The sequence below is a fragment of the Primulina eburnea genome, chromosome 17, assembly GCF_022965805.1.
Source record: "Primulina eburnea isolate SZY01 chromosome 17, ASM2296580v1, whole genome shotgun sequence".
Classification (NCBI taxonomy): domain Eukaryota; kingdom Viridiplantae; phylum Streptophyta; class Magnoliopsida; order Lamiales; family Gesneriaceae; genus Primulina; species Primulina eburnea.
This window is the reverse complement of record NC_133117.1, coordinates 504,936-532,288: the sequence shown is the minus strand read 5'-3', so window position 1 is coordinate 532,288 and position 27,353 is coordinate 504,936. Positions and strand designations below refer to the sequence as shown.

The following is a 27,353-nucleotide window of genomic DNA, read 5'->3' as shown; positions in this document are numbered from 1 at the left end:
ATTTTCCTACTAAGGCATCGCCTAGTAGTGGAGCAGAATTTGGGAGGTGTTGATTCTATTTTCCTGTTAAGGTGTCACCTAGCAGAGGAGTTAGAGGGTGGTGGTGTTGATTTCTATTTTCCTGCTAAGGTGTCACCTAGCAGAGGAGTTAGAGAGTGGAGATGGTGAATTTATATTTTCCTGCTAAGGTATCACCTAGCAGAGGAGTTAGAGTGTGTTGGGGTTGATTTTTATTTTCCTGCTAAGGTGTCACCTAGCAGAGGAGTTAGAGTGTGTTGGGGTTGATTTTTATTTTCTTGCTAAGGTATCACCTAGCAGAGGAGTTAGAGGGTGATGTTGTTGATTCTATTTTCCTACTAAGGCATCGCCTAGTAGAGGAGCAGAATTTGGGAGGTGTTGATCCTATTTTCCTGCTAAGGTGTCACCTAGCAGAGGAGTTAGAGGGTGGTGGTGTTGATTTCTATTTTCCTGCTAAGGTGTCACCTAGCAGAGGAGTTAGAGGGTGGAGATGGTAATTTATATTTTCCTGCTAAGGTATCACCTAGCAGAGGAGTTAGAGTGTGTTGGGGTTGATTTTTATTTTCCTGCTAAGGTGTCACCTAGCAGAGGAGTTAGTGGGCGGGAGTGTTAAATTTTCATTTTCCTGCTAAGACATCACCAAGCAGAGGAGCTAGAGAGTTAGGGCGTTGAATTTTTATTTTCTTGCTTAAGGTATGCCTAGTAGAAGATAAGTAGAGTTGGATATTTTATTAGCCCCGGTGGTTTAATAACATCAAAGATAAACTCGTGAGAAAAAGTAAATTCAAATGCAAAATACTCAAAAAGCGGCAAGGATGAGCCGATGACGATCAAAAATGTGTTTCACGCTAGTGCTCGGGCGAGAATGGCTGGGCGAGGATGGTGGGACGTGGCGAGGGTCGAGCAGGTAGGGGCGGCGAGCGTAGGCGAGGCTGTCTGGGCTCGGGCGAGAAGGGGCGAGGGTGAGGCGCTGGCTAGGCGAGGCTGTCTGGGCTTGGGCGAGGAGGGGCGAAGGCGAGGCGCTGGCTAGGCGAGGAAGGGCGAGGATGTCTGGGCGAGGCTAGGCACCTGGGCGAGGAGGAGCGCAGGCGAGGCGCTGGGCTGGTGGGCGAGCTCGGCGAAGGCGAGGGCAGCGTTACGAGGGGCGAGCAGGCAGGGGCGGCGAGCGTAGGCGAGGCTGTCTGGGATCGGGCGAGAAGGGGCGAGGGCGAGGCGCTGGGCTGTGGGCGAGCTCGGCGAAGGCAAGGGCAGCGTGACGAGGGGCGAGCAGGCAGGGGCGGCGAGGGTAGGCGAGGCTGTCTGGGCTCGGGCGAGAAGGGGCGAGGGCGAGGCGCTGGCTAGGCGAGGAAGGGCGAGAATGTCTGGGCGAGGCTAGGCACCTGGGCGAGGAGGAGCGAAGGCGAGGCGCTGGGCTGGTGGGCGAGCTCGGCGAAGGCGAGGGCAGCGTGGCGCGCTGGGCGAACGTGCGGCAGACGGGCGAACACGCGAGGAGGTGAGGCACGCTTGGGCGGTGCTCGGGCGAGGTCGATCCCCGTCAGCGGCAAACATCGTTCGTCAACGGCAAACGAAATAAATTTTTCTGGTACGGTACGTCCTCATTGTCGATAAACCATGGACAACACAACTAATCGAACTTTGAAACTACGATTCAGTTCGACTTGGGAGGGGGAGACTGGTGATACCCCATGGAAGACAGGCCCATCTTAGGGCCCCATTATGGAAGACAGGCCCATCAAAGGCCCTATTATCCCTGGCTCATCCTTAGCCCAAGTGGAAGATAAGCCCATCAAGGGCCCAGGTATTCTCCTATAAATACCAGGTTTGAGCGTATGATTATTCATTCAATATATTGTTCTCAGCAGCACCCTTAGCTGCTCCCCCCATATATCCTCAGTCACTGACTTGAGCGTCGGAGGGACTACGCCAGGACACCCTCCTGGCCCCCTCCTAACGATCTTATTTGTGATTTCAGGCTCAGGGTAATTTCAACATCTGCGTCTGGACTAGTGACACTTGCTGGGAGCGGACCCTAAATTTCTCGTGAGTATCAAATTTAGATATTTAAATGCCTTAGTTTACTTCATCCCTCTCAAATCAATTATTTCTATAGAAATTTAACATTACACACAATCATTCAAATTTGGATTTTCAAGTATTAATTCTATTTCTTTGATTAATTTACTGATTATGCAAATTATTTTTGGAACTCTATAGTGTGGCAAAATAATTTAGCAAAACAAATATTTCACTTGGAAGACAAATCTAGTCATAGAATGATAGAATTATTTATGCCAATAAGAATTTCACGTCACTCTTAATCTATAATAAATACCTTCTGCATAATTTTATTCATAACTGGAGCTTTTATTGATATGAATAAATAGACGTTATAAGTGCACAGCAATGCTCGAATTTACAAGAAATTATTGAGAGGAAAATCAGTTGTCTCTTTAATAAGAAATTCCTTGTACTGGTGTACTTAAGTACAAAATTATCAACATTACGAGTTTTTACGATGTTTCTTGTTTATTTTGAACTTAATTAAGTACAACACTACATGAAATATATATATATATATATATTAGTGTGTGTGTGTGTGTGTACATTGTTGTATAAATGTTAGTGGGGTGTATTCAATTCAGAGTTTTGATGACTTTTAATGACTTTTTTAAATGATAGACTTTTATGGATTTGATAAATTTTTATTGACTTTTATGGAATCTCACAGATTTATAAACATATTTATGTGGATTTATGTAGACTTTTTTGCAAGATTTTTATAGACTTTTGTAGATTTTTTTTTATAGAATTTTATAAATTTTGTACTTAACTATAACATGTGATTTTTTATTAATTTCTTTGAACCAATAATTAATTGGCATATATAACATATTCGATTTGAAATTATTTTTAATATTTATATTAATAAATAAATTTACTTATTTAAAAGTTAAATCGTTTAATCCTCACATGTATATATATGTATGTTTATATGCATGTTTGTAAATTTTTTAAAATACATCAATTGATTAACATGTAATCTTATTTTTAAATTGATAATATAAATGTAAAAATAATATTATTTATTATTGTGTAAATATAATTTTGTATAAAAATATCATAGCTTACATATTAATTAAAAATACGAAAATGAATTTAAAAAATCATTGTTGTTACGAAACTATTCAATTATTAAGAATTAAACAATATTTTTTTGATCATCTTTTATTATTATTGAATATTACATTAATTTGTATAAATCATAAATTAAAAATCACAAAATCAATTCTATAATTCAAAATTTCCCCGTGTTATTAAAATAAAAAATTATTAAATGAACAATCAGCCAAAAAATGAAAAATTTGAAAAAGAATAATGAAAATATATATAGAGATACACTTCGAAAATTTGAGAGAGTAATAGAAATAGATGAGAGGAGAGAATATATGAAGATATGTGATGTGAAGCGACAGAGAGAGAGTTATAAGTTTTAAAAATCCATTCAAATCTTTGGGGTGAACCAAATACAATTTTTTATAATTTGTAGTTGTACCTTAGGCTTTAATGTTTGTGTGTCAATGAATTCCATGGAGTTATTAAAAGTCCATGGAAAATTTGAATACCTGTAGACTTTTATAGAGTATATAAAAGTCAATGTTGAATACCACTTGACTATTTAAAACTCCATGAAAGTTTATTTTGAATACCACAAGACTTCTATAGAGTATGCAAAAGTGTTGATTGAATACCTCTAGATTTTTAAAATCTACAAAAGTCATTAAAAGTCAATAAATTTCACACGTTGGTATTTGTAGGTTCGGCGATCTTTGCTTACTAATTTAGGGAATTTTCAGGGTTTGTAGGTTGGGCAATTCCTATTGTATAAATGTTTGTAAGGATTTGAGGTCTTGCTAGAAACAAATTGCTAATTAATTCCAGGGGTAAATGAATTGATTTCTTTTTTGTTGAGTCTGAATATGTATATTTTTATTTCGTATAATAAAATAATTTACAAAATTTAAAGGGGATCTTGTCAAAAAATATTACCATAATCCGACACTAGATATTTAAATTTTGTAGGGGTGTCAATCGGGTGGGTTGGATCGGATTTCGGGTCAATCTGCGATTTTTTTTTATTTTTTTTCAACCCGAACCCAACCCGAAGCAACCCGAAAACCCCCAACTCGAACACGAACCCGTATAACCCGACTCAACCTGTCTAACCCACCTAACCCGAATTTTATTAATTTTTTTTAAAAAATTAATGAAAAAAATTCAAAAAAATAAAAAATAATAATAATATTTTAATTTAAACACATAATAACAAAATTTTCGATTTAAATTTGAAAGTTTAATTGTAGAAAATTAAAAGTATATTTACTAAATCAAATAAAAAATTGTTAAAAAAAATATGCAAAATAAATATTAAATGATGAAAATTTATCATATAAATATACAATAAATTTTGTTCGAACATACAATATATAAAAATATAGGTAATATTTTCAAAAAAAAAGTTCACGGGTCAACTCGCGACCCAACCCGACCCAACCCGAAACCCGCCTAACATGGCACTAACCCGAATCCACCCAACTCGAACCTGATTTTTTTTGTGTTGGGTCGTGTCGCATTTTGATACCCCTAAAATTTTGGATGGGGTCTCAAGTTCGATAGTTAATCATAACAATTACATCTCCCAAACTAAAAAAAAAATATTAGTAATTATTGTTATAACATTGCTTGAGACATTCATCCAAGTTGATTAGGTAATTTTATAAACTATTTAAAATAGTTTATGATATGTACAGTGACTTATAAATTGATTAAATTATTTGATAATTTTATTAACAAAAAATCTTATAATTTTAAAAATAAACTACTAATATCTTTTAAATTAATAAAAACAATACCAATTTATTTTTTCTTGATCATACGAATTTTTACTCAAATAATCTCAATACATATTTTTATGGGGTAAATTGCAACATGACATAATAAATGATCGAAGAAATAAAATTAAAATACCATATGAACTTGACTGAAAAAATAAAACATAAAAAAAAATGTAATTTATATTCTTTTTACTTATTATATATTGAACTATATATATGCAGAAAATATGATGAAAATTTATTTTGTAGATATGTAGCAAAAGGGTTCTAATCAAATTAATACTTTTATAAAAGATTCACGAGCCTTTTTTTAAAAAAAAAACATAGATGCTCAGGTACATATGTATTTTTGACGAGGGTTATCAGTTCTTTTGAGATTATTTCGCAAGAAGATTGTATGTAATTTATCCTATTTTTATGTGTCATCTATATGGATGACAACGGGTCCAGGTTAAGGCTGGTTTGACCAAATCCCCGCGCCGCCATGTGAAACCGGCGGATCTAATCTGGGTTGGACCCGTCTAAAATATATAATTTATATTTATTCAATAAAAAATTTTAAAATTAACAATCATTAAATTTATATGTCCAAATTTATTAATAATATTTAGGACAAAAAAAATATTATCACAAGTTTAAATATATCGACTCGTATTCAATTAATAACTAAAAAAAATTGTAATTATATATTTTCATATTAAACATATAATAATAAAATAAAGTACTTTCAATACAAAAAATTTATAAACTAAAATTATAAATAATGTATTAATTATTTACTGTAAAAAAATAAATGTATCGTTAATAATATATAAACATATATATTTTATATATTAAATTTATAAGCATATTTTGGCAAGGCGGGGTGGGCGGTGTCCGGTCTGGAGCGGGTTTGACCAAACCCGAGATTGGTCCGGACCCACTAGTTTGGGTCTAAACCCGGGGCGGATTTAATACGACGTCGGGTTTAGATCTAAACTATTGTTATTTCTAATCAACTGCTACTACTTCGCATATATTTTGGCACATTGAACATGTTTGCTACCGAGAAACAATGAAAATTATACGTAAACGGTTGCTACAACTCCACACTAAAATTTATATACTTATCGAGGTTGTGCTTATAACAATTTATTCAGAAAATTCATACGCAAATACGAATATGTATTATTAATATAAAATCATAAGTTTTCATATTTTTTATATAATATATTTACGGAAATGAATAAAATACGAATTTTAAAAACAATTTTTTTTGTCCTTAGTGACGGTTATAAATAAATCGTTGTTACACGTGCACCATTTTTAATAAAATCGTCGACATATAAGCGATGATTAAAATAAATAGTCATTACAATAGCAACGGTTTTTTGTTGTATAGTTAAAAAATAATGCAACTCGAAGTCAAACATGGACCTTCTTATTTCACTATGCATTTCAGAATATAAAATATCTATTACTCGATTTAAAGAGTCTTCGAAATATAATATGACGGAGAAATATCTATCTTAATTTTCCATGTTCTTTACTTATACTAAGCTCTCTTTTTAGGCCCAAAAATCCATATGGACTGAATATAATAATACTCGTTGCTTATTGTGCTTGTGTGAATAAGCTTAAATTAGACTGAAATAACTAATTTTGTTGGAGAGTGATAGATTAATTTTCTTTCCTCAAAGTGATCAATATTGATACGATCCATTGAAAGATAATCATTGAATGAGTCGACGTTCTATAGAGCGCCATCAATTTCCCAATTTATTTTTTCTGTTAATTTGTTTATATAAAAAATAAAATTCTAGATAAAATCAATCTTTATATTTTTAAAAAAAGTTCATACATATTTTCGATTTTCATTGACCGTCAAACACACATGGCAATTTATAATTGGTCGTTAGCACGAAAGAGATGTATAAAGAGAAGTCGAGCTCTAAAATAAATGGTAGCGCAAACGACATCGTGGCAAAGTAATATACCTGACGATCTAGCTAATAAATCCATGAGTAGCCCAGCGCCTCTTAGTATTTGCTCGGCTCGGCGCAGTTATCGGCTCATGCCAAGCCGTTTAACAGCACATAATTGGGACGACGAAGATTTTTCTTCCCCACTTGGTTATGAAAGTGGATGCGTACTGGTTGAAGATATTTTCATGCAATTGTTAGATATTTGTGCGAGAAAGTCGGCCATCTATTTTTTTTTAGCCCATTTTGGTGTTTTTGATTTGATTCCTTTCATCTTTAAAAACTTAAAATTAAAACTATTAAGATATTTATTATTCAAAAATTTTAGTTTTTTTTTTAAACTTTTGATATGTAAACATAACAAATTAATATTGTTTAAATATGAATCAATTTAATTTTCGTTCCACATTTCATGCTATGTATTTAATATGTTGGAGTGCGGTGTAAATTTTTAGAAAAAATAAATATTAAAATTCAATATTTTTTTAAGTTATCAATTGGATTATATATATATATATATATATATATATATATATATATATATATATATATATATATTGAAGCCACCAATAATTGAACAATGTAATTATTTGTGATTGATTGAGGGAGGGAGGGTTTGCGAACCAGTCTGAAAAAAATATGTCTTTTGTGAGGTGGTTTTACGAATCTTTATCTATGAGACAGTCAATCAAACCGATATTCACAATAAAAAGTAATACTCTTAGCATAAAAAGTAATATTTTTTCGTGGATGACCTAAATAAAAGATCTGTCTTACAAAATACAACTCGTGAGACGGTCTCACACAAGTTTCTGCCGTCTGAAAATTACTTCTCATGTAGCGTTGGATTTCGTAAATTTATTTTGATAAAATTACAAATAGTTTTGTAAAACTAGGAAAGTAAATTCAAGCTATTCGTGGTGTCACGCTCCGAGACGGGGGTTGGTTGACACGGGCGTTGCTCTCAAATTTACATTCGAAAACAACAAGCCTCAGAAGTACAAAATTCAGAAACCAGTCTTTTATTCATAATACGAAATAATTCATTGTCTGATACAACTCGAATCACTAATGTTTTACAACGGAAATGTAAAACCAAATATTACAGTATCTTAACAGATGCAGCGGAATAAAATAAACATAAACTGAAAACAACGGTCTTCTTCACCAGCCCCAGAACTGGATCTGCTCTTCTTCTTCTAACATTTCTTCAGTACTCTTATCTGAGATGGGTTTAGTGGGTGAGTGATATGATTGTCACTCAGTAAGCGGGGGCGGGAATAACTCCCAGTTTTCGAAAATCATTTAAATACAGAAACAGTAATTCAAGAATATACAGAAACTTTTACTTTCAGGACATGAATCAGTATTCAGAAATCAGTAGTCAGTAATCAGTATTCAGTAATCAGTAATCATAAATTTAGCAAGTAAGCACTGAGCACGTTAGTGAATTTCATGGCTAAACTGATTTCAGTCCCATATATGTTCTCTCCTCTAAGAGGTGAGGCCAGTAATCGGTATCAGTAATGTTCAGAATATATTCCTACCATTAGTTCACTAGGTTTCAGTGCTTCAAAATCAGATATCAGAATTCAGGAATACTTTGCTTTAAAACAGGAATCATCAAACGGATTTCAAGATATTTATACATGAGCCAACTTACAGTAAATTGCTGGAGAGTTTCGGTTGAAGTCTGGAAATAGGCTTGCTCTTGTTATTGCTTTCTACTGCCCGAAAATAAGAACTTCCTTATCTCAAATATTTCAAGTGATAACTCAAGATTGTGTAACACCAATTCAGAGGTTGAGGGTGCTATTTATAGGCCAAAATCTGATTGTTAGCCTCCCAAATAAATGGTCATAATCTGCCATTAACAGCCTTTATTCCATGTTAAATGCTTTAGTTACAACTCATAAGCTGAATCAGTAACTGTCTGCTAGAATTCGTTCTTCTGCTGCTGGATTTTGTCTGCTGGAATCTGTCTGCTGGATTTTGTCTACTGGAAAATATCATCTTCTAAAATATGAGTTGCTGCTGGAATTGTTAGCTTCTGCTGAAATTTGCTAGTCGCTGTTACTGTTGGAATTTCAGGTTCTCACACGTGATTTGATTGGTTTAATGAGATTATTTTAAATAAATGAATCATACTCAAATTTTATAATATTCAGCTAGTTAGTTCGTGAATATGTTTATTGATAGACTTATAAATCAACTCTTAGATTAAAAATAATGGTTTTTATTTTTGATTTATAGATTTTAATTTTTTTATGAAAATATATTTAATTTAATAAAATTAAAAATTCTAATAAGACTATTATATTTTTCTCTAAATATATAACTTAGTTTTTAATGAATATTTAAATTTATAAATTCATTTATTAAATTTATTAAGCTGAATAAAAGTTGCTGAAAAGTAGGGATGTAAAGGAGCCGAGCCGAGCCGAGCCGAGCAGTAGCTGGCTCGGGCTCGGCTCGTTTCATTATTTTCTCGGCTCGGGCTCGGCTCGAGCTCGTTACGAGCCTCGGGTTTGAAGTTCGGGCTCGGCTCGTTCGGAATTTATGAAGCTCGGGCTCGGCTCGAGCTCGGCTCGTTAATGGCTCGTTTATCTTGTTTAATGAGCCTGGCTCGGGTTCGCCAATAGCGATGGGTTTTGATTAAAAGTGTCGCTAATAGCGACGGGTATTGACACAAACGTCGCTAATAGCGACGGATATTTACAAAAACGTCGCCGATCTGGATCGACGACGTTTTTCTTAAACCGTCGCCGATCTGATCGGCGACGTTTTTCTACAACAGTCGCAAATAGCGCTAGTTACAGACATCGTCGCCAAAAAGCGACGGTTATTTTAGACCGTCGCTATTATAACGACAGTATGTCAAACCTGTCACTAAATATTTTTTTTTTAAAATGTTATAATTATTTAAATCTGAAATAAAAATTTATTGTGCTGTATAATCGAAAAAAAATTAACAAAATTTGAGAAATGTAATCATATTATTAATCTGTAAATAATAATACAAGTGCTTCATACAAAATGAATCAGCCATGTAGCGCTACATCTCCTCATGTGATGTTGATTTAAAATGAATCAAATTGAATTTTCTTAATGTAACGTTGATGAGAATAACAAAATTTAATAAACTTGCGTGGAGCAGGCGGGATCGCGTGTCAATGAAAGATCCATCTGCATGTCGATGTGTGTGAACGTATAGCTCTCATGACGTTGGATCTCTGCCATGTCGTGCTCGATAAAATAAATTCAATAATTGTAAAACATTAACATTTATAATTAATGAAATATATATTTTTTCCAAAGTACAATTCAATAAATGTCACGAACATCGTCGCTCGAATATTGAACTTCTTCTATTTCACTTTCAGTTCAAATCAATTTCGTTGTCGTACATAACATTAACATCGACTATATTTTGAGACGATAAAAGAAATTGAGTTGAGATGTCATGAGGTCCACTTTCGTTGTTTTGAAATGCATCGTTCGCATCAATTTGATTATGCTCAGTATTTTGCTTAACATCAGTGACATAAGCTCGCCTACGTAGAGTACTCACATGCATCCAATCTGATTCTGCTCTCTTCATTGTTGGATAAGTCAAATACACAACTTGCGAGGCTTGCGTAGGAAACACAAATGGTTCGTAGTATCCAAGACTCTTTTTTCGATTGACATCAACAATTTTGAACTTTTTATTAGGAAACACAAATGGTTTGTAATTTCGTCTAAATATGGTTTGTTCTGACATTTTTTTCGATTGTAAGGACAACGGATATATCTATTTAATAAACACTCAGGATGACTAAGTGCAAATGTTACAAACGACTCTAAACGCGACAATTTATAGACAGTTTGCTAAAACCGTAAACCCTAAACCCTAAACCCCAAAACCGTTGCCATCAGCGACGGTTTGCTAAAACCGTCGCTTATATTAATCGACGACAATTAATTCATAACAGTCGCTATTATAGCGACGGTTTGATGTAAACCGTCGTTATAATAGCGACGGGTTTTAATAAACCGTCGCTAAATTTAATATGCGACGGTTTTAATGCAGACCAGCATTAAAACCGTCGCTAATATTTCCGTTTTTTTCGCCCATCAACCACTTAAACGAGCCGAGCTCGAGCTCGAGCTCACCAGCCAACTAAACGAGCCGAGCTCAATTTGAGCTCACGAACCTATTATCGAACATGTTCACGAGCTAACGAGCCGAACATCATTAATCTCAAGCTCGGCTCAACAAAATTGTCGAGCCCAAAATAAGGCTAGGGCTCGGCTCGATAAGCTTAACGAACGAGCCCGAACGAGCTTTTTAACGAGCCGAGATCCGAAAAACTCGCGAACAGCTCGGCTCATTTACATCCCTATTGAAAAGCAAGCTTTGGGCCCGATACGTACCCATAACGTGATTCCTATAAACCAAATCGTTGAACTTAAACTAATAATAAGAATAACATCGTATAACAATTTTGAGAATAATAGAAAATAAAAAGTGTTCAATTCGAATATGAAAATGTGAGTCATTAATATATTCGTTAAATGAAATTCGAACTTGAATCGATTATAAAAGAGTTTGGTTCGATTTGACTTATTACATCCATACATGGACCAAACTTAGTGAAAATTTAATCAAAGTAAGATATTGTTTTGTACCAACTCACAGTCATGGCCAGATCGGCTTCGCTCCAAAACACGCCAAGCCGCATTATTAATAAAAACGAATTATATCCGTATAATATTTGGCGACGTCGATACTCTGCAACACCGTGTGTTGTGTATATATATATATATATATCTTCTCCTCCTTCCTTGCTGCGGCAATACGTAGAGGCACCGGTTCTTCTTGCTCGTCTTCGAACGATTCTAGAGCTTCATCTCTGGATATATCTTTTGTTTATAAGAAACTACCTTTTTATGGAGTAACTTCGAGGATTCGATAAGCGGAGAGGTTAGTTTCTCCTCGCGCATTTCGGTTTTTTGAAGTTTTATTCGTTTATGGCTGATATGATCTGCCGTATGTTCATTGCGTAGGTCGCTCCGACTTTTTGGTGTGGTAATTATCTTTGTTTGATGCTTGAATGAATTGTTGGGAAACTGTAGATTTTTTAGTTTCTAAGCAAAGGAAGAGCTGTTTTTTGCTCCTCTATGTTTTCTGGTTTTGGTTCTTTCTTGCTTTTCTTTCAATTTTAGTGTTTGAATTGGTTTCCTGATTAGGTTTTGGGAGTTTTGACCACGAAAGTGTCGTCCTTCCCCTTCTTTTACACCTGTTCACGTGATATTCATTGTGCCTTTTGAAGTCGAAGGTGGTCTTTTTGAAAAAAATCGGGACACAGCCACACAGGTATTAAATTTCTGAAAGCTTGAAGCATTACCACCGTTTAACTGAATAGAAGGTGCATATTACTGTGGATATGAACACTAACATTTTAGTTGATTTTACTGTTTCTCCATAATGTTTTTTTTTGGGAGGAAGGAGATATTCTGTTTCTACTGATCCTTATTATTATTATTATTATTTGGTGTCAGATCAAATTGCACAATCCCTTTGGAAGTTAGTGGGGTAGACTACTTCATATGGAGTTGAGTCTAGTTATTTATTATGTCTGATTAAATCGGGCGAGTGGTTAATGACGCCAAGGAGACTGGTCATCGATTTATGCAATACGACCAATCTGTTTGGATGTCTCGTTCGAAGAGAACAGGCTGCAATTCAACTGAAAAAGCGTTCAATGACAGTTCAAATACAGTCTGAAAATGAAACTCGACTGTGCTATAGGGGAAAATAATTCTGCAAATAAGTTGAAGGTCTCGAGGTCTGTGAAAAGACATGAAGAGATTGTTACCAAAACCTTTGAGATCGTGAACGAGGGTCTGAGAACGAGTTCAGAAAGCCTGATAAAGGATGGAATGGAGTTTCAAGACATACCAATGGTTCCTACAGCAAATAGTGGGAGTGGTTTTCTTTTCAAGCTTGGTCAAGATACTGATGACATGGAAACTTCAAGATGTGCATCTGGTTACAACTCTGATCCTGTTAAAGCTGTTGGATGTGAAACTGAGGTTCAGTTTCCTGGGACTTTAGTTTCAAATGATGTATTTTTAAAAACATGCAAGTATCGAGATGAAGGTACTTCAAAGAACCCCCCCGCGTGGATACATAGTCATTCATATGGAAAAGATAGCACGTCTGCAGCATCAAAGCGTTTGTTGGAAAGCTTTGTTAAATCATCCTCTGATACCGGTTCATTCATATTTGAGCGTGAACATTCTGAATTTGACCAAGGAAAAACTTCAGTTCGTTCATTTAACGGTAGATCAGCCCTTATTTCCAGTAATCAATTGACAGATGCTAAACTGAGACTGGGGGAACGGGAATACCATCAGTACCACGAAGTGGGCGGCCATTCACGACCCAGGAATTGTGTAACTGTTTGTTTCAGGGAGAGTAATACATCCTCTTTCTTTGATCCTCCCTCCATGAGCAGTCATCGCTTTTCTGCACTCGGTGGAGAGTGGTTCCAGGAAATGCAGAAGTTTTCTGGTTTCAGACTGTTACCAAGTCATTTAGATACTTCGGAGAAAACTGAAGTAAAGAAATCACTTTATGATTGTTACTCGCGGCAGAAGGTGCCAAAGTGTACGCATAATGTGGAAACTATGAGAATATGCACTACCGTGGATTCTGTATTAAACCCTGGAGCAAGCCGTCCTAGGTTTGGTCACACAATTCATGGTCTGCGAATCACAAAAGAGACTGACGTCAATCTTGAAAATGATATATTTAGGAGCACGAGGATATTAAGTGATACACCCTGTGATCTCTGTAGCCTGTCTCCATTTTATGGTCAAGGTAAGCGAGGATTGAAGATTCAATCTCTAAGTAACTTCACCAATAGTGAAAGCGAAGGAAACTATGTCAATGATTCTGAAGTTGCTGCAAAGAATGCACCTGTTCAGGAGAAGGATCCACTGTCTGGTATTTATCTACTCTGAATACTGAGAATATAACTTTAATTCTACATTCATGTTTTTCAGATGTATTATCGAAAGATGGTCAATGTTTCAATGCTTTGCATTTCATTATCTTAAAGTTAGCTTAGATATTGCTATGATGCTTAGGAGGTTCATCCTTTAGACGTTGAAATATGCTTTGTAATATAAATATTTTACCTCCTGCTTAACCAGTTTTTTCTTACCATTTCAGGTGCAACTTCTACCCCATCAAAGAAGGTACTCTTACTATGTCTTCATGTATTAATTAATTTACAGTTGAAATAGTTACCAGAATGTTTCTTCGTTTGTTAATTCCTTTGTTGGTGGTCTCTTTTAATCTCCAACATCGTAAATCCGTAGAGACCTGTGTAAGACATCTTACAGTTTTCTGCATGCATCGCTGTAAATTATCATAGACTTCTGCCAATGTTCAGGTGAATAACATTTCTAGTACACTAAGTCAGTATCAATGTATTAAGGTTTCAGCCAGCTAGAAAGACTTCCATTGAGATACCAGTGAATACACAGGGTGTGTCATGGTGGGGCTTGCAAAATGGTGAACGTAAATGCGGAGAGATTGGTTTTGTAATTAAGGAGATATTTTTTTGGTCATGGATTTGTTTTTCCTTTATAGGTAAATACAGTTTATCTGTTACTTTTCATCGCTAACATGTTATTTTTGCTCTGAATTGATGTTCGGGTTTGATGCAATTATTTTACAGGATTGAAAATGCCGATATACCGAAACATATTTTCTCATTTCTGCAAATGTTTGTTTTTTTATCAAGGGGCTGAAGACCTTGTGTTATTATAAGAACTTTGTTTCTCGGCTTGTGGTTTTGCCTTGTAACCGAAAATTGTGTGGCCTTAATATCTGATGTATCGATCGAGGGAATGGGCTCATTGCTTCTTAGGATGGTCGAGTCAACTACAGTCCCACTGCTGCAGGCTGCAGCCAATTTTTTTAGTATTTTTTAGTCTATGGTACTAGGAGCTCGTTTTCTCTAAATTTTCATGATCGATATTGGACTTACGACCCAGTAAAAGATTTTTTATACATCTTGCAGGTACCTAATCACTTCTTAAATTATCAGGTTAATGCATAAGAATGTAGATTGGTAGAGGATGCTTCTGCTTGCTTTGTCCAAGACTTTTAGTCTTGGTTTTAGTTTTTTGTGTGGTCATCAGTTTTGCCGATTTTTTTGAAGCACTGTTTCTTGGCCTTTTAAAACTGCTATTATGATATTTTTGTATCAGGCGCTCAATCCATGTGCAAGTTGTCCTGTTATAATGGGTACACAATCGCACGTGTATCTATCTTTATTTAATTAGGATCACTCGATATGTTGCAGGGCATCAATATGGACTGCAATTCCTCCCGTCAAACTTCTGTTGCTTTCTCAACACACGCTAAATTCAAGAGGCCAAACACCGAGCTGCCCGACTTGAACTTGGACCTTCGGCCCTTGCCAGCTACCGTAACTTCATACGAGAACGGTGACCCTCCATCCTCGAGGACTCAAAGTTTGGAGATGGACCTACTCCTGACACATTCCAAGCAGCCTAAACACCCGTCCAGTCCCTCGCTAGATGATTCTCCTGTAGCCAATCCAGGCAATAGACTCGTGAAACGACTTAAATGGAGCTCTCTACACTCCACAGCCCAAGGCACAAAGAGTTCAAGTAAGGATGAAACCTCGTTTCAAGAAAAACTAAATGATAATTTTGGCTCAATTCGGGGAAGTGCGGTCATTAGCTCGGAAAAACCAACGTTCAGGAAGCCTCAAGGTGAAGATGATCAGTACCTCTCAGTGAATCCATCGAAGAAGGATCTGGGGTTATTACTTTCGCACGCTTGGATACAGAGGTGGCAACATAATGGATCGTCCAGCACCAAAAATGAGTCCAGTACAAAGATGTTTTGTAATGCTCAAAGCTCAAATTTGACACTGAAAGGACTCCAAAATAAGCAGTTTCCTAGCATTGCAGCTATGGCGCTTATGGGAAGAGCAATGAGTGTTTTTCAACCATGCGAACTACAAAAGAGGGGTTCTTTCACCGTGTGGAATGTGAAAGCTTCGCAAAAGCATGGCTGATCGGTTTAAAAGATTTCTATGTATAGCGTCTGTTCCATCTGGGATCATGGTATATGCTGTATTTTGTGTGGGATTATCTGTTATAATCATATATAATATCATGTTTTAGAAAACGGAAATTGGAGAGTAGCTTTCTTCTTGAATAGGCCAAATTTGACAGTAAATATGCATCATCCCATATCTCCATTTCCCGCAAATACCACCTTCAAAGCAAGAGGCACGAAATGCTAATTGAGGCCATTGTTCCGAGTGTACCATGGAATTTTCATCCCCGCATGTATGATATTACTTCTGGTATTCGGTTCAGTAGACTTGTGAACTTACTTTGACATTTTATGTCCAGAATTTATGGCTTTGTCTATATTACACGGGATCGACACTTTCTGTGTAGTTTTCACAAGATATTCATATAAATATCTGTATTAAAAATAAAAAATAATCATGGATCCAACGTTGTTTGTTTTCACGTGAGGTGATTACACAAATATCTTGCAGTGTGACATAAACGAAATCAAAATTCATCGAGGGGTTTATGGATAAGGTCTGATTTTCTTGGTTTAGACTATGACCTGTTTTCTCCCGTCACTATCGTCCTGTAATAAAATTTGGTTCAAGTTAATTGGAGAGGGAGATTTTACGATTGGTATATGTAAGAAGAATAAGGTTAAAGAATGGTAATATCGGTACGGGACATTTTGTCTTTTAACGTTGAAGTTATTTTCCAAGTTTCGTACTTGATATTGAGAACCATATTTTGGAGCTTTTCTTAAATTTAACATACTTATCTTTTGAGCTGGTTGTGGGTTGGAGAAGGAACGCGGAACGAGTCACATCTTGTGAACTATTTCACTTAATGTAATACTTTTTCGGAAAGTTTAGATTTAAAACGAGTTATAATGAGATGTAATTGAAATTTATCGTAATTTAGATTTACTATTTTTGTAAAGCGAGAACGACTCGAAATAACTGTTATAAGAGTTCATTGTACACTCACACTTGCACGAGAATGGATTCGGGACATGAAAAATAAAACACGCTCAATTTCTTCATTTCACTAAAGATGTTGAAAAAATAATTCCCAGTACATTTTTTAAAAAAAAGTATTAATAAGAAAAAAAAAGAACCGATATGCATACAGTATCCGAATAAAATCAAAGAATTACAAAGGGGTACACTACCCAATGTTTAAAAAACAGAAGCTAATCGGAGTGAAAATATATTCGGAGAATAAATAGCATTTTGTTAATTTTTTTCACAAAAACTCTTACGAGACAGTCTCACGGATAAATTTCGTAAGTCGAATATCTTATTTGGATCATTTATGAAAAAATATTATTTTTTATGTTAACAATATTACTTTTTATTGCGAATATCAGTAAATTTGACTCGTCTCCCACATAAAAATTCGTAGACTTATTCAATTTTTTTTTTTTTTTTTACATAAGTGAACATATATATGCACATTCTTTTAGCATCTGACTGGTATTTCTTCTTCTTTAAAATTATTTTGCTCAAATATATATTCATATTTGAAGGATGGACCATGTTTCTAATTTATAAGTATATTCCAAGTGGAATTAAATCAATAATATATTATCTACCAATCTTCAACCCCCCCCCCCCCCCCCCCCCCCCCCCCAATTAAAAGACACGTAAGACAAGTGGAATCCAACACAAATGTTCCTTGTTCTGCCACGTAAAACCTACCTTGTTCTGCCACGTAAAACTTTATAGAAGTTATCATATATTATATAATAAACACTTTATCAAAATGATTTTACTCACTCGTATCGATCGTAATATATTATTACAATGCAAAGAATTAGGAATATTCATTGTTAAAAAAAGACAAAGAAGATTATTTGCTTGTTTTATTGCATTTAAAGACAGAGTTAGTTAGGACGTTATCCTTAAATCTCTCGGATAATACCTTTGAAGGAAGCTTTAAAAGGCTTAAGTTGTGATAATGTGTGATCAACTTTATTTATTTAGATTAGATAGGCACTACTTGCATGCTCCGTTATCTGATGTTCGATATTTTGTTGGATTAAATTCTTGGGAGTTGTGTATATAGATTCAAAGAGTCTTTTTCTCTTGAGCTGGATTTGGTGGAATAAATTAAAATACATCACACACTCATACACCAAAGACACAATAAAACAAATTAATTAATAGCAGGTCTGATGTGAAATGGTCTCATCCATGGATTTATATCCGCGATACTTGTCTTTTGAGAGAAACGTCGATCGTTATTTTAAATTGTTCTTTTATGTGAAAAAGAATAATTTTTAAGATAATTTTCCAATATATAAATTATTCGAATTGGAGAATTCTCGCAATTTTATAAAAGTGTCATATTCCATAGCTCAAGTCAGAGACTGAGGATATAAGGGGAGAAGCTAAGGGTGCTACTAAAAATAATATAGTGAATCTCCTAACTGAACACTTAAATCTGGTATTTATAAGAGAATATGAGTCTTTAATGGGTTTGTCTTTCATTTAGGCTAGAGATGAGCCAGAGGTAGTGAGCTCGTCCATGGCATCTCATGTCATATTTCATAGCTACAAACTTAGGGAATTTTTTAAAAAAAGTTCAAATTAATGGTATTGGAAAGCGTTGTCTCCTACTCCACACACGGCTCACTTGGAGTTAAAAAACCCTACAACATAAAAGCTCATTTATTGGCAATTGGCTAGTAAAAGCGAGGGCTAACTTTAAACACAAGGGCCGATCCATTTATTATTATTATTATTATTATTATTATTATTATTATTATTATTATTATTATTATTATTATTATTATTATTATTATTATGTATCCATTTAATATGATTTATTACAATTTTTTGCGTCAATTTACAATGAATTGCATTTAAAGTGTTATTTTTAATATTATAAAGAAAGAATAAGTCTTTCGTGAGACGACAGATCTTTGTTCGTGAGACGAATAAATCATGTTAATATCTACGATAAAAAGTAATATTTTTTTATTTATGACACAAATAGAATATATGTCTCATAAAATTGATCTATCAGACCGTCTTAAAAGAATTTTTGTGATAAAGTAAAATATGATTTATCATATCGAAGGAAATTTTTTTACCAATGTGCATATATATCATGATATATGGTTATAATATATATAGAATTATATCTCCTAAGAAATATATTAAATTTGGACTCGATAAAATAAAATGATACTCGAATTCGAATTCTTACCATGAAAACAAAGTCCCATGCATGGCCTCAAATTTCACGAAAGTATCGCTATAGAAACCAATTTTGAAATGCTATATGGAAGGGGAGGGCCCTTACTTTGATCATCGCTCGATTGCCACGTTAAATTAAAAATGGAACGAAGTAAGAAAATACTAGTTTTTCAAACTTATAATTTATTTTAGCTCATTCGATAGTCTATGTTACATATAATTATATTCGTCGAATGCGAAAAAAATAATTTTTTTTAGCAAATAAGATGTTTGTTATAAACGAGTCTCGAATTATCTCAAACTCGAGATTCCGGCACAATCACAAATAAAATATTTAAAATTTACTACTGGTTTTTGATAGAGGGCTGAAAAACAAGGTTACGTGGCCGTTTCTTAGTTAGTAAGGAAGAGCTTAAAGACCCTACACCACCTCCAAGTTTTCCCAATCATATCAAACAACAAAAAAAAAAGTAAAATAAAAAGGAACGAAAATAAAGAAGCAAAATTAGAAAAGTGGAAGCAACCAACGGATATGCAACACTTGGAAGGAATATATTCTAAATTATATCTCAATTTCAGCTCGTATTTTTAGAAGTTATTAATTATTTGTTGTTTTGTATATTTACTATATATTATTATTATCTTCCAAACACAAACTTATAAGTTCACAATGTCATCCGGCTCATGAGACGAAATGACTAAAGATATAATAATAAGGTAAAAAATTGTGTGAGATGGTTTCACCGATCGTATTTGTGAGACATATATCTTATTTGAGTCATCCATGAAAAAGTATTACTTTTACTGTTAAGGGTATTATTTTTTATTGTGAATATCGGTAGAGTTGACTTGTCTCACAGATAAAGATTCGTGAGACCGTCTCACAAGATACCTACTCATATTCTAAATTAGATCTCAATTTCAGCTCGTACTTTTAAAAGTTATTAATTAATTAATTTTTGTTTTGTATATTTATTGTATACTATTATTATCTTGCAAACACAAACCTATAAGTTAGTCATTCGACTCGTAAGATGAAATGACGGAATATATAATAACAGAGTAGGTCTCTTTTGAGACGGTCTCTCGTGAGACGGATCAATCTTACTGATATTCACAATAAAAAATATAATCTTAGCATAAAAAGTAATCTTTTTCCATGTATAATTCAAATAACATATCCGTATCACAAAATATGACCCATGAAACTGTCTCACACAAATTTTTGTCGCAATAATAAACTAAAAGCTATAGATAACATAATCGTTTTTGTGAACTCTGGCTATTGTAAAAATTTGAGTATATTGACAAATATCAACATCAATAAATTATTATTATTTTAAAAAAAAAAAAAAGAAATCTTCTCGTTTTGCTTAATATATTGGTTTTGGCATCAATCCAGGTCTTGGATTGATATAATACATGAATAAAATAATCTTTTATGATCTTATATTCTTACAAGTTAGTTATCAATTAACCGAAAACGTTTCGTAACTTATTAAAACTTACTTTATCAAGCATATTGGAGTTACACGACTCTATTTTTTTTTTTTTAAATCAACAAATGTAAAAAGCTTGATTCCTTTGAGTAAGAATCAATGATTTTGGTCCATTACATAAAAGTTTCATTAATAAAACAAAGCTTTATTTGTTTAATAAGAAATCCAATAGAATTTGAGCTCAAGTCTCAACTTACTTTTGGTATTAATCAAGTGTTTGTACGTAAGATTCGTTGTTTGACGTTTTATCAATAGTTATAGCTGATATTAACAATGCAACTTGAATATTTTAAATCGTACAAAAACTCAAATGACATGTTTCAGAGGTGGAGCCACGTGGTTCTTTAAGTTCGAGTAACCCAATTTTTTTTAAATGTATATGTAAATTTTGTATAATTTTGGAATAATATAATATTAGCCCGGATAGATCAATTTAAAATTTTAAAATATTTTAGAATTTAAATTTTCAGTCCGGGAGAGCCATATTTCTGACGAGTGAGTCTCATGTGAGAACGTCTCACGGATCTTAATTCGTGAGACGGCTCAACCCTACTCATATTCACAATAAAAAGTAATACTCTTAGCATAAAAAATAATATTTTTTTATGGATGAACTAAATAAGAGATCCGTCTCACAAATACGACTCGTGAGATCATCTCACACAAGTTTTTGCCTATTTCTAACTCCACCACTAACATGTTTTAATTTCTATTTTGCATGAACAATTATTATATCTAACGGTGTCTCAAACAACCAAGTGGGAATTTGGAGTTATCCCCATTTTATTTATTTATTATTATATTGATAATAAGAGTTATCCAATTGAACAAGCTAAAAAATTCAAAAAGGACCAAACGATTCGTATTCCGGTTCGGGTTCGGATTTTGTACACTTCCTTTCGTGTTAAATTGGATCAAATTGTGAGATCAGGGCAGTGGCCCAATGGTTCTCATTTGTATTCCCCATGCAAATGGCATGGGTTCGATCCCCCACCCCTTAGTTTAGGAATTCAAAAAAAAAAAAAATTGGATCAAATTGTACTTGCGTCATTACGTGGATAAAATCACGGGGCTTGGCAAAGATAATTCTTTTTATCAAACAAAAGATTTTGATAAATTCTATTCCTTTCAAATATGTAAAAGCTTCTTTATTTTTCAAATGGATTATGAAAATTACTGAAAATTTACTATAAACTTATTATATTTTATTCAAAAATCGTACTCGAAGACTTAGTTAATAAGAGTACAGTAGTAAATGAAGTTTATATAATTAGATCGTATGTGATATTAAATGAGTAGGTCTATTGTGAGACGGTTTCACGAATCTTTATATGTGAGACATGTCAAGCATACTAATATTCACAATAAAAAGTAATACACTTAGCATAAAAAGTAATATTTTTTTCATGGATGACCCAAATAAGATATTTGTCTCATAAAATATGACCTGTGAGACTGTCTTACACAAGTTTTTGCCTAATTAAATTTTGATATTTGAAATATGGAATATATATCACATGTCCTATTTATAGATTATATACTTTTCACCATGATAGATTCTCAATCAATATAAATATTTGCTAGCATGATATTTTTTAAAATTATTCCATCACTCAATTTTTCCTATAAATATAAATTAATCCTCTATTCAGGGGGGAAAAACCATCATTCAAACTCAAATTCTGAATTTTCTCATTTTTATTGTGATAATGTTTGTCGCATATGCATTTTTTTTATGCAGAGAAATGCTAGAGATTTTCCACACAAATATGATACGCATGAAAAACCCTAGCTAACTGGTGATTTCAACCTTTATTTTGAACTTCTCTCAAAAAAAAAAAAAAACCTTTATTTTGAACTGAAAATAAACCTGCATAATTTAGTGTAAACTATACTTAAGCTCTATTAAAACTATTTTATATATATATATATATATATATATATATATATATATATATATATATAGAGGGTAACATATATATATATAGAGGGTTGTTACCCTGCACCCAAGGGTGCAGGGTAACCGTGGGCGCCAGCCACATGTCCTTTTGTTTTTTTTTTAAAAAAAATTTAAACAGCTGTGCAGGCGCATGTGGATGCTACGAAACAACGTTTAGCGACGGTTTTTAAGAATCTGTCGCTCATAACGACGGTTTGTAATATTCCGTCGCTAAGAACGACGGTTTTTAAGAAACCGTCGCAAAATGTCTAATTTTTATGGGAAGAGAAACAAATGTCTTTTTTTTAAAAAAAAAATCAGTTTATGGGATGCTATCATTAATAAAACTGTCCATATTTTAGAAACTTAAATTGATCAATACTCCCATGGGACATGTAATGTTTTCGACGTGCACATTATTCCACAACGGGCAATATATTTCAGTGTAAATGTGTAATTTTTATACCACTGACTCAACTATTGACACCAGTGTATTAAATCAAGCATTGTTAATAAAACTCATCTATTTGAAAATATACAATGGTACACTTGAATTCATGAGTCATGAGTCATAAATCATAAGAAGTTGGTCGACAACGGTATTGACAAATTGCATCAAATAACAAGTGACAAAGAGGGAGGGTAATCTTCACAAAATATTGTTTCTCCCAGCTACATTACCATACTCCATTTTCCTCACAATTGCAAGTTCTTCCTGATACACATTTTTCACCAGTAAACAAGTATCTAACGTCACTCATTTCAAAAGTCGAAATACAAGATCAATCAGCATCTGCAGTAAAATCAGGCTCTGAGGGCTGCTGAAGTTTGACCAACTCTCGAGCACTCTTGAGATCTCGATTTCTATGAACTCCACGAAGATCAATCAGCATATGCAGTAATATCCAAGTTCTGGTTGAATACAACGGGTTTATACAGATCCGAACTCAACATATGTAATCAAAAGTTAATACCATACAAGCACCAGCACCAAAAACATAACTTCATACAGATTAATTTCAGTCATCAAAGCCCATTCCAGTTGTCCACATGTTTGTACTACCTGCAATTATGAACACATTGATTACAAAAAAATTATGAAATAAACAAAATTTAAATGCATAAAATAATTTATGTATTTGAGTTACCATGTATTGAGCCAAAATCTTTTTCATCTGAGTTCTCATCAGTGTTATCATTTTTGACCGTTGACCTGATAAATGAACTTTGTCATCTGTAGTAATATTAAAGAAACTATTAACTTTTCAAAAAATTAATCAATACATACCCGTCTTTCAAATTTGGACAGTTACGTTTGTCATGTGACACGCCTCGACGCCCGCATCCACGACAATGTCTGTCCCTTGATGTTGAATTTTCTTTCGATGATTTTAGTCTCTTCCCACGTCCTTTTGTTCTAATTTCAGAAGGATCAATGATACCAATGGCTCCATCCAAGGTTCTCCTACTTTGAATTCCACTGCGTAATGTTCTATTAATATTCATCTCCTTCATTTTGCTATCAATACAATCAAACTGCTCAGTCAAAAAGTTTGTCCCCTCATCACTGAAAGATGCAACATCAATTAAAGCTGAGGCTTTACAAGATAGCCTCATATGTCTAGACATCAAACACCTTTCTGGATCGTCAACCACATTTTGCTCAGCCATAGTGTAATGTACACCAATCTTTGCATCTTTTGTCCACCGTTTGAGTATATACTGATCAGGTAAGTGGAAAACTTGGTTGATACGAAAAAATGCTAACATATGCCTGCACGGAATACCCTCAAATTGAAATTTCATGCAACTACATGATATATCGTCTCTTTGTATGTCATGCGTAAGCAGCCTATGTTTGGCAGAAGAAGAACCTTGAAAATTAATGACATTGTAAACCCCAAACTCAATTCCAATAGATGCTTGTTGCACATAATAACAATGACTCAGACTAATTTCATTTTGAAACTCCAACCATTTGTTTTTGGTGTATACATTCACCATTTGCAATTCCATTGGCCAGTTCGATTTAACATTCGGCTGCTCGTTCAAATCAGTATGATCGGCAACTAACTCATTGTGTCTTTGGGGTCGAAGTGCCTTATTGAAACGAATTATAAAATCCATCAACGAGTTATTGCTACAGACGTACTTCTTGAAAAAATGAATGTGAACTTTCAGACCTTTGACTACTTGACATTCCAGCAGAAAATACATGGTTGAAATATGCCGGCACCCACTTATGTCGCAACTCATACATCAATGACAATCAATCATTTTCTACCAAGTCAGCACAATTCATAACCTCTTCCCATGATCTTTCAAATTCAATAGAAGTCGTAGAATGTACAATGACATTTTTTATGCTTTGATAGTGGTCACGAAAAGTCACCGGGTTCAATTTATCTGGGAATTTGTTTAGAATGTGCCACACACAATATCGATGAATTGTTTTAGGGAAAACTTCACCTATGGCTTTCGTCAGAGCAGGATCCTGGTCAGTTATGATCAAGTTTGGTGCTCCTTTAGGCATGGCTTCTAGAAACTTATTAAGCAACCAAACAAAAGAATCAGTTTTCTCATCACTCAAAAATCCACAACCGAAAACAATGGTCTGATGATGATGATTAACTCCTACAAATGGTGCAAAAATCATCCCATATTTGTTGGTGTTATACGTTGTATCAAACACCACTACATCACCAAATGCAGTGTATGCCCTCCGTGACATAGGATCCGCCCAAAAACAAAGGATAAATCTATTGTCTGAATCTGTCTCGTAATCAAAAAAGAAAGTTGAACTCTTGTCTTTCTCAGACAAAAAGAAATCAATCAATGTTTCGGCATCAATACCCTTGTGCTCATCCCTAAGCGTTTTCTCGTAGTTTCTTATATCTCTTTCCGTGCAACCTACATGTTCAGGCCCTCCAGACTCTATTTCAAACAATCGCATTTGTTGACAAGTAGGTACATTTGCTTCTGCAAACTGTTGACTCAGTGCTTTCTTTGCTGCAGAAACAGTACGATGTGAGCGTAACAAATGCACCTTTGAAGGAGTTGATAGTGGATGATTATGACTTTCTATGAAGGTACTAACAACCCAACCTAGACCAGTTTGTTCCTTCACAACTGAAATCTTTGACTTACATCCAGTTCTAATCTCACCACGAGCTCTTTCCTTTATTGGTTCATCACTTTTTGATTGTTTACTCCATCTAATTGCATCTGTATGTCCTTCTTTAAAGCATACAAATTTTTTCCAGATAACTTCATTTGTTTTCTTACTTTTTTTGCTATTGTTCATTCTCGCACTAAAACCAGATTCTCGTGCGTATTGGTTGTAGAACGAAAACGCCTCCTCTAAAGATTCGAATTTCATCCCTATTTCTGGCTTTTGATTGTCTCCAACTTGGGGAATGTATGACAGTTCATCGCCGCTGTTTTCTTCCATTCTACAATATGAAATGAACAAAATTAATTTTGGTTAGATATTTGAATTCCTTTTTATTTATTAAAATAGTAAGGTTTCAAGAATTAAAAAATTCGAAGTCCTAGCATTTTATGAAATATGAAAATGAAAATTAATATAGATACATACACTATTTATTGCACAGAGGCACAAACAAATAATTGAATTGAGTTACCCTTTGCATACACTAATATTTATATCAATCGATGAAGAATAAAAGGGAAAGAAATACAAATTTGTAGAAACGCACGCTAATAAACGAAAATCGTTCTTGTTGATGTTACATACCAGTTTTGATTTAAGAATCGTGAAAATCGGTGCTTGAATTGAGTCTTCGAGGGCTGCCCTATCCTGTATTGAAATTTGAGCGTGAATGAAGAAAGAAGTCTTCTGTTTAATTTATTGTTTATCTTTAAAAAAAAATGGAACAAAGACAGCTGTCCGATTTTTTTAAAAAAATTAGACATTTTGCGACGGTTTCTTAAAAACCGTCGTTCTTAGCGACGGAATATTACAAACGTCGTTATGAGCGACGGATTCTTAAAAACCGTCGCTAAACGTTGTTTCGTAGCATCCACATGCGCCTGCACAGCTGTTTAAATTTTTAAAAAACAAAAAACAAAAGGACAGCTGGCGCCCACGGTTACCCTGCACCCTTAGGTGCAGGATAACAACCCTCTATATATATATATATATATATATATATATATATATATATATATGATATCGAAACGATTGGCGTGAGGTCAAGTATTATTATCATGTCTAAATATCGTGCCAACACTAAGATGAAAAATTACTTAAAGTAGTAACGAGTACAAACTTACATGACTGATTGCCATTTGAAAACTTAAATGACTAAAACGAAAAATGGACAAGTTAAAAAATCATTATTATAATTCCCCTTGTTTGATTAAACCATAAAGAATAAGATTGCAATGTGAAGATTTTGAAGCCTTCTACGTCTGATAAAATACGTACAAGAAATTGGGAAGAATATAATTTTATTTTTTTTATGATTTATTAAACGAAAAAAAATTAGTCATATATGTTTGGCTCTTTACGATTTGAGTAATCTATGTTATTAATTTTTGTTTTAATCAAATATCTTTAATTTTTTTTTTTACAGTTTTAGTCATTTTTCCTATATAGCGCTGATATGACACAAACGCAGTGTTGACGTGTGTGATGGCACACCAATCTTGATGAAAAAAATAAAATTGCCAAAAATAAGAAGATGTAAAACTAAAACACAAAA

The 27,353-nt window shown here is 34.1% G+C and overlaps 1 protein-coding gene across 3 annotated transcripts; it reads left to right on the top strand.

Moving 5' to 3' along the window:
* Positions 1–11,665: 11,665 nt before the first annotated feature.
* On the top strand, positions 11,666–16,282 carry LOC140818596 (uncharacterized). 3 transcript variants are annotated; one of them, XM_073178612.1, is made up of 5 exons: positions 11,666–11,837; positions 12,104–12,230; positions 12,416–13,865; positions 14,094–14,119; positions 15,235–16,282. In XM_073178612.1, the coding sequence occupies exons 3-5, from the start codon at positions 12,644–12,646 to the stop codon at positions 15,976–15,978; spliced, it is 1,992 nt and encodes a 663-aa protein (XP_073034713.1). In that variant the 5' UTR covers positions 11,666–11,837; positions 12,104–12,230; positions 12,416–12,643; the 3' UTR covers positions 15,979–16,282. The 3 variants fall into 3 exon arrangements, with proteins under 3 accessions (XP_073034713.1, XP_073034714.1, XP_073034712.1); XM_073178613.1 differs by lacking the exon at positions 12,104–12,230 and having other exon boundaries at positions 12,511–13,865; XM_073178611.1 differs by lacking the exon at positions 12,104–12,230.
* Positions 16,283–27,353: the final 11,071 nt, after the last annotated feature.

What these genes read in the sequence shown, in the direction of transcription:
- LOC140818596 (XM_073178613.1), top strand. Translation starts at nt 12,644, where the DNA reads ATGAAACTCGACTGTGCTATAGGGGAAAATAATTCTGCAAATAAGTTG. An exon ending in GGAGAAGGATCCACTGTCTG is followed by an intron (nt 13,866 to 14,093) that starts GTATTTATCTAC and finishes TTACCATTTCAG; the next exon opens with GTGCAACTTCTACCCCATCA. An exon ending in CTTCTACCCCATCAAAGAAG is followed by an intron (nt 14,120 to 15,234) that starts GTACTCTTACTA and finishes GATATGTTGCAG; the next exon opens with GGCATCAATATGGACTGCAA.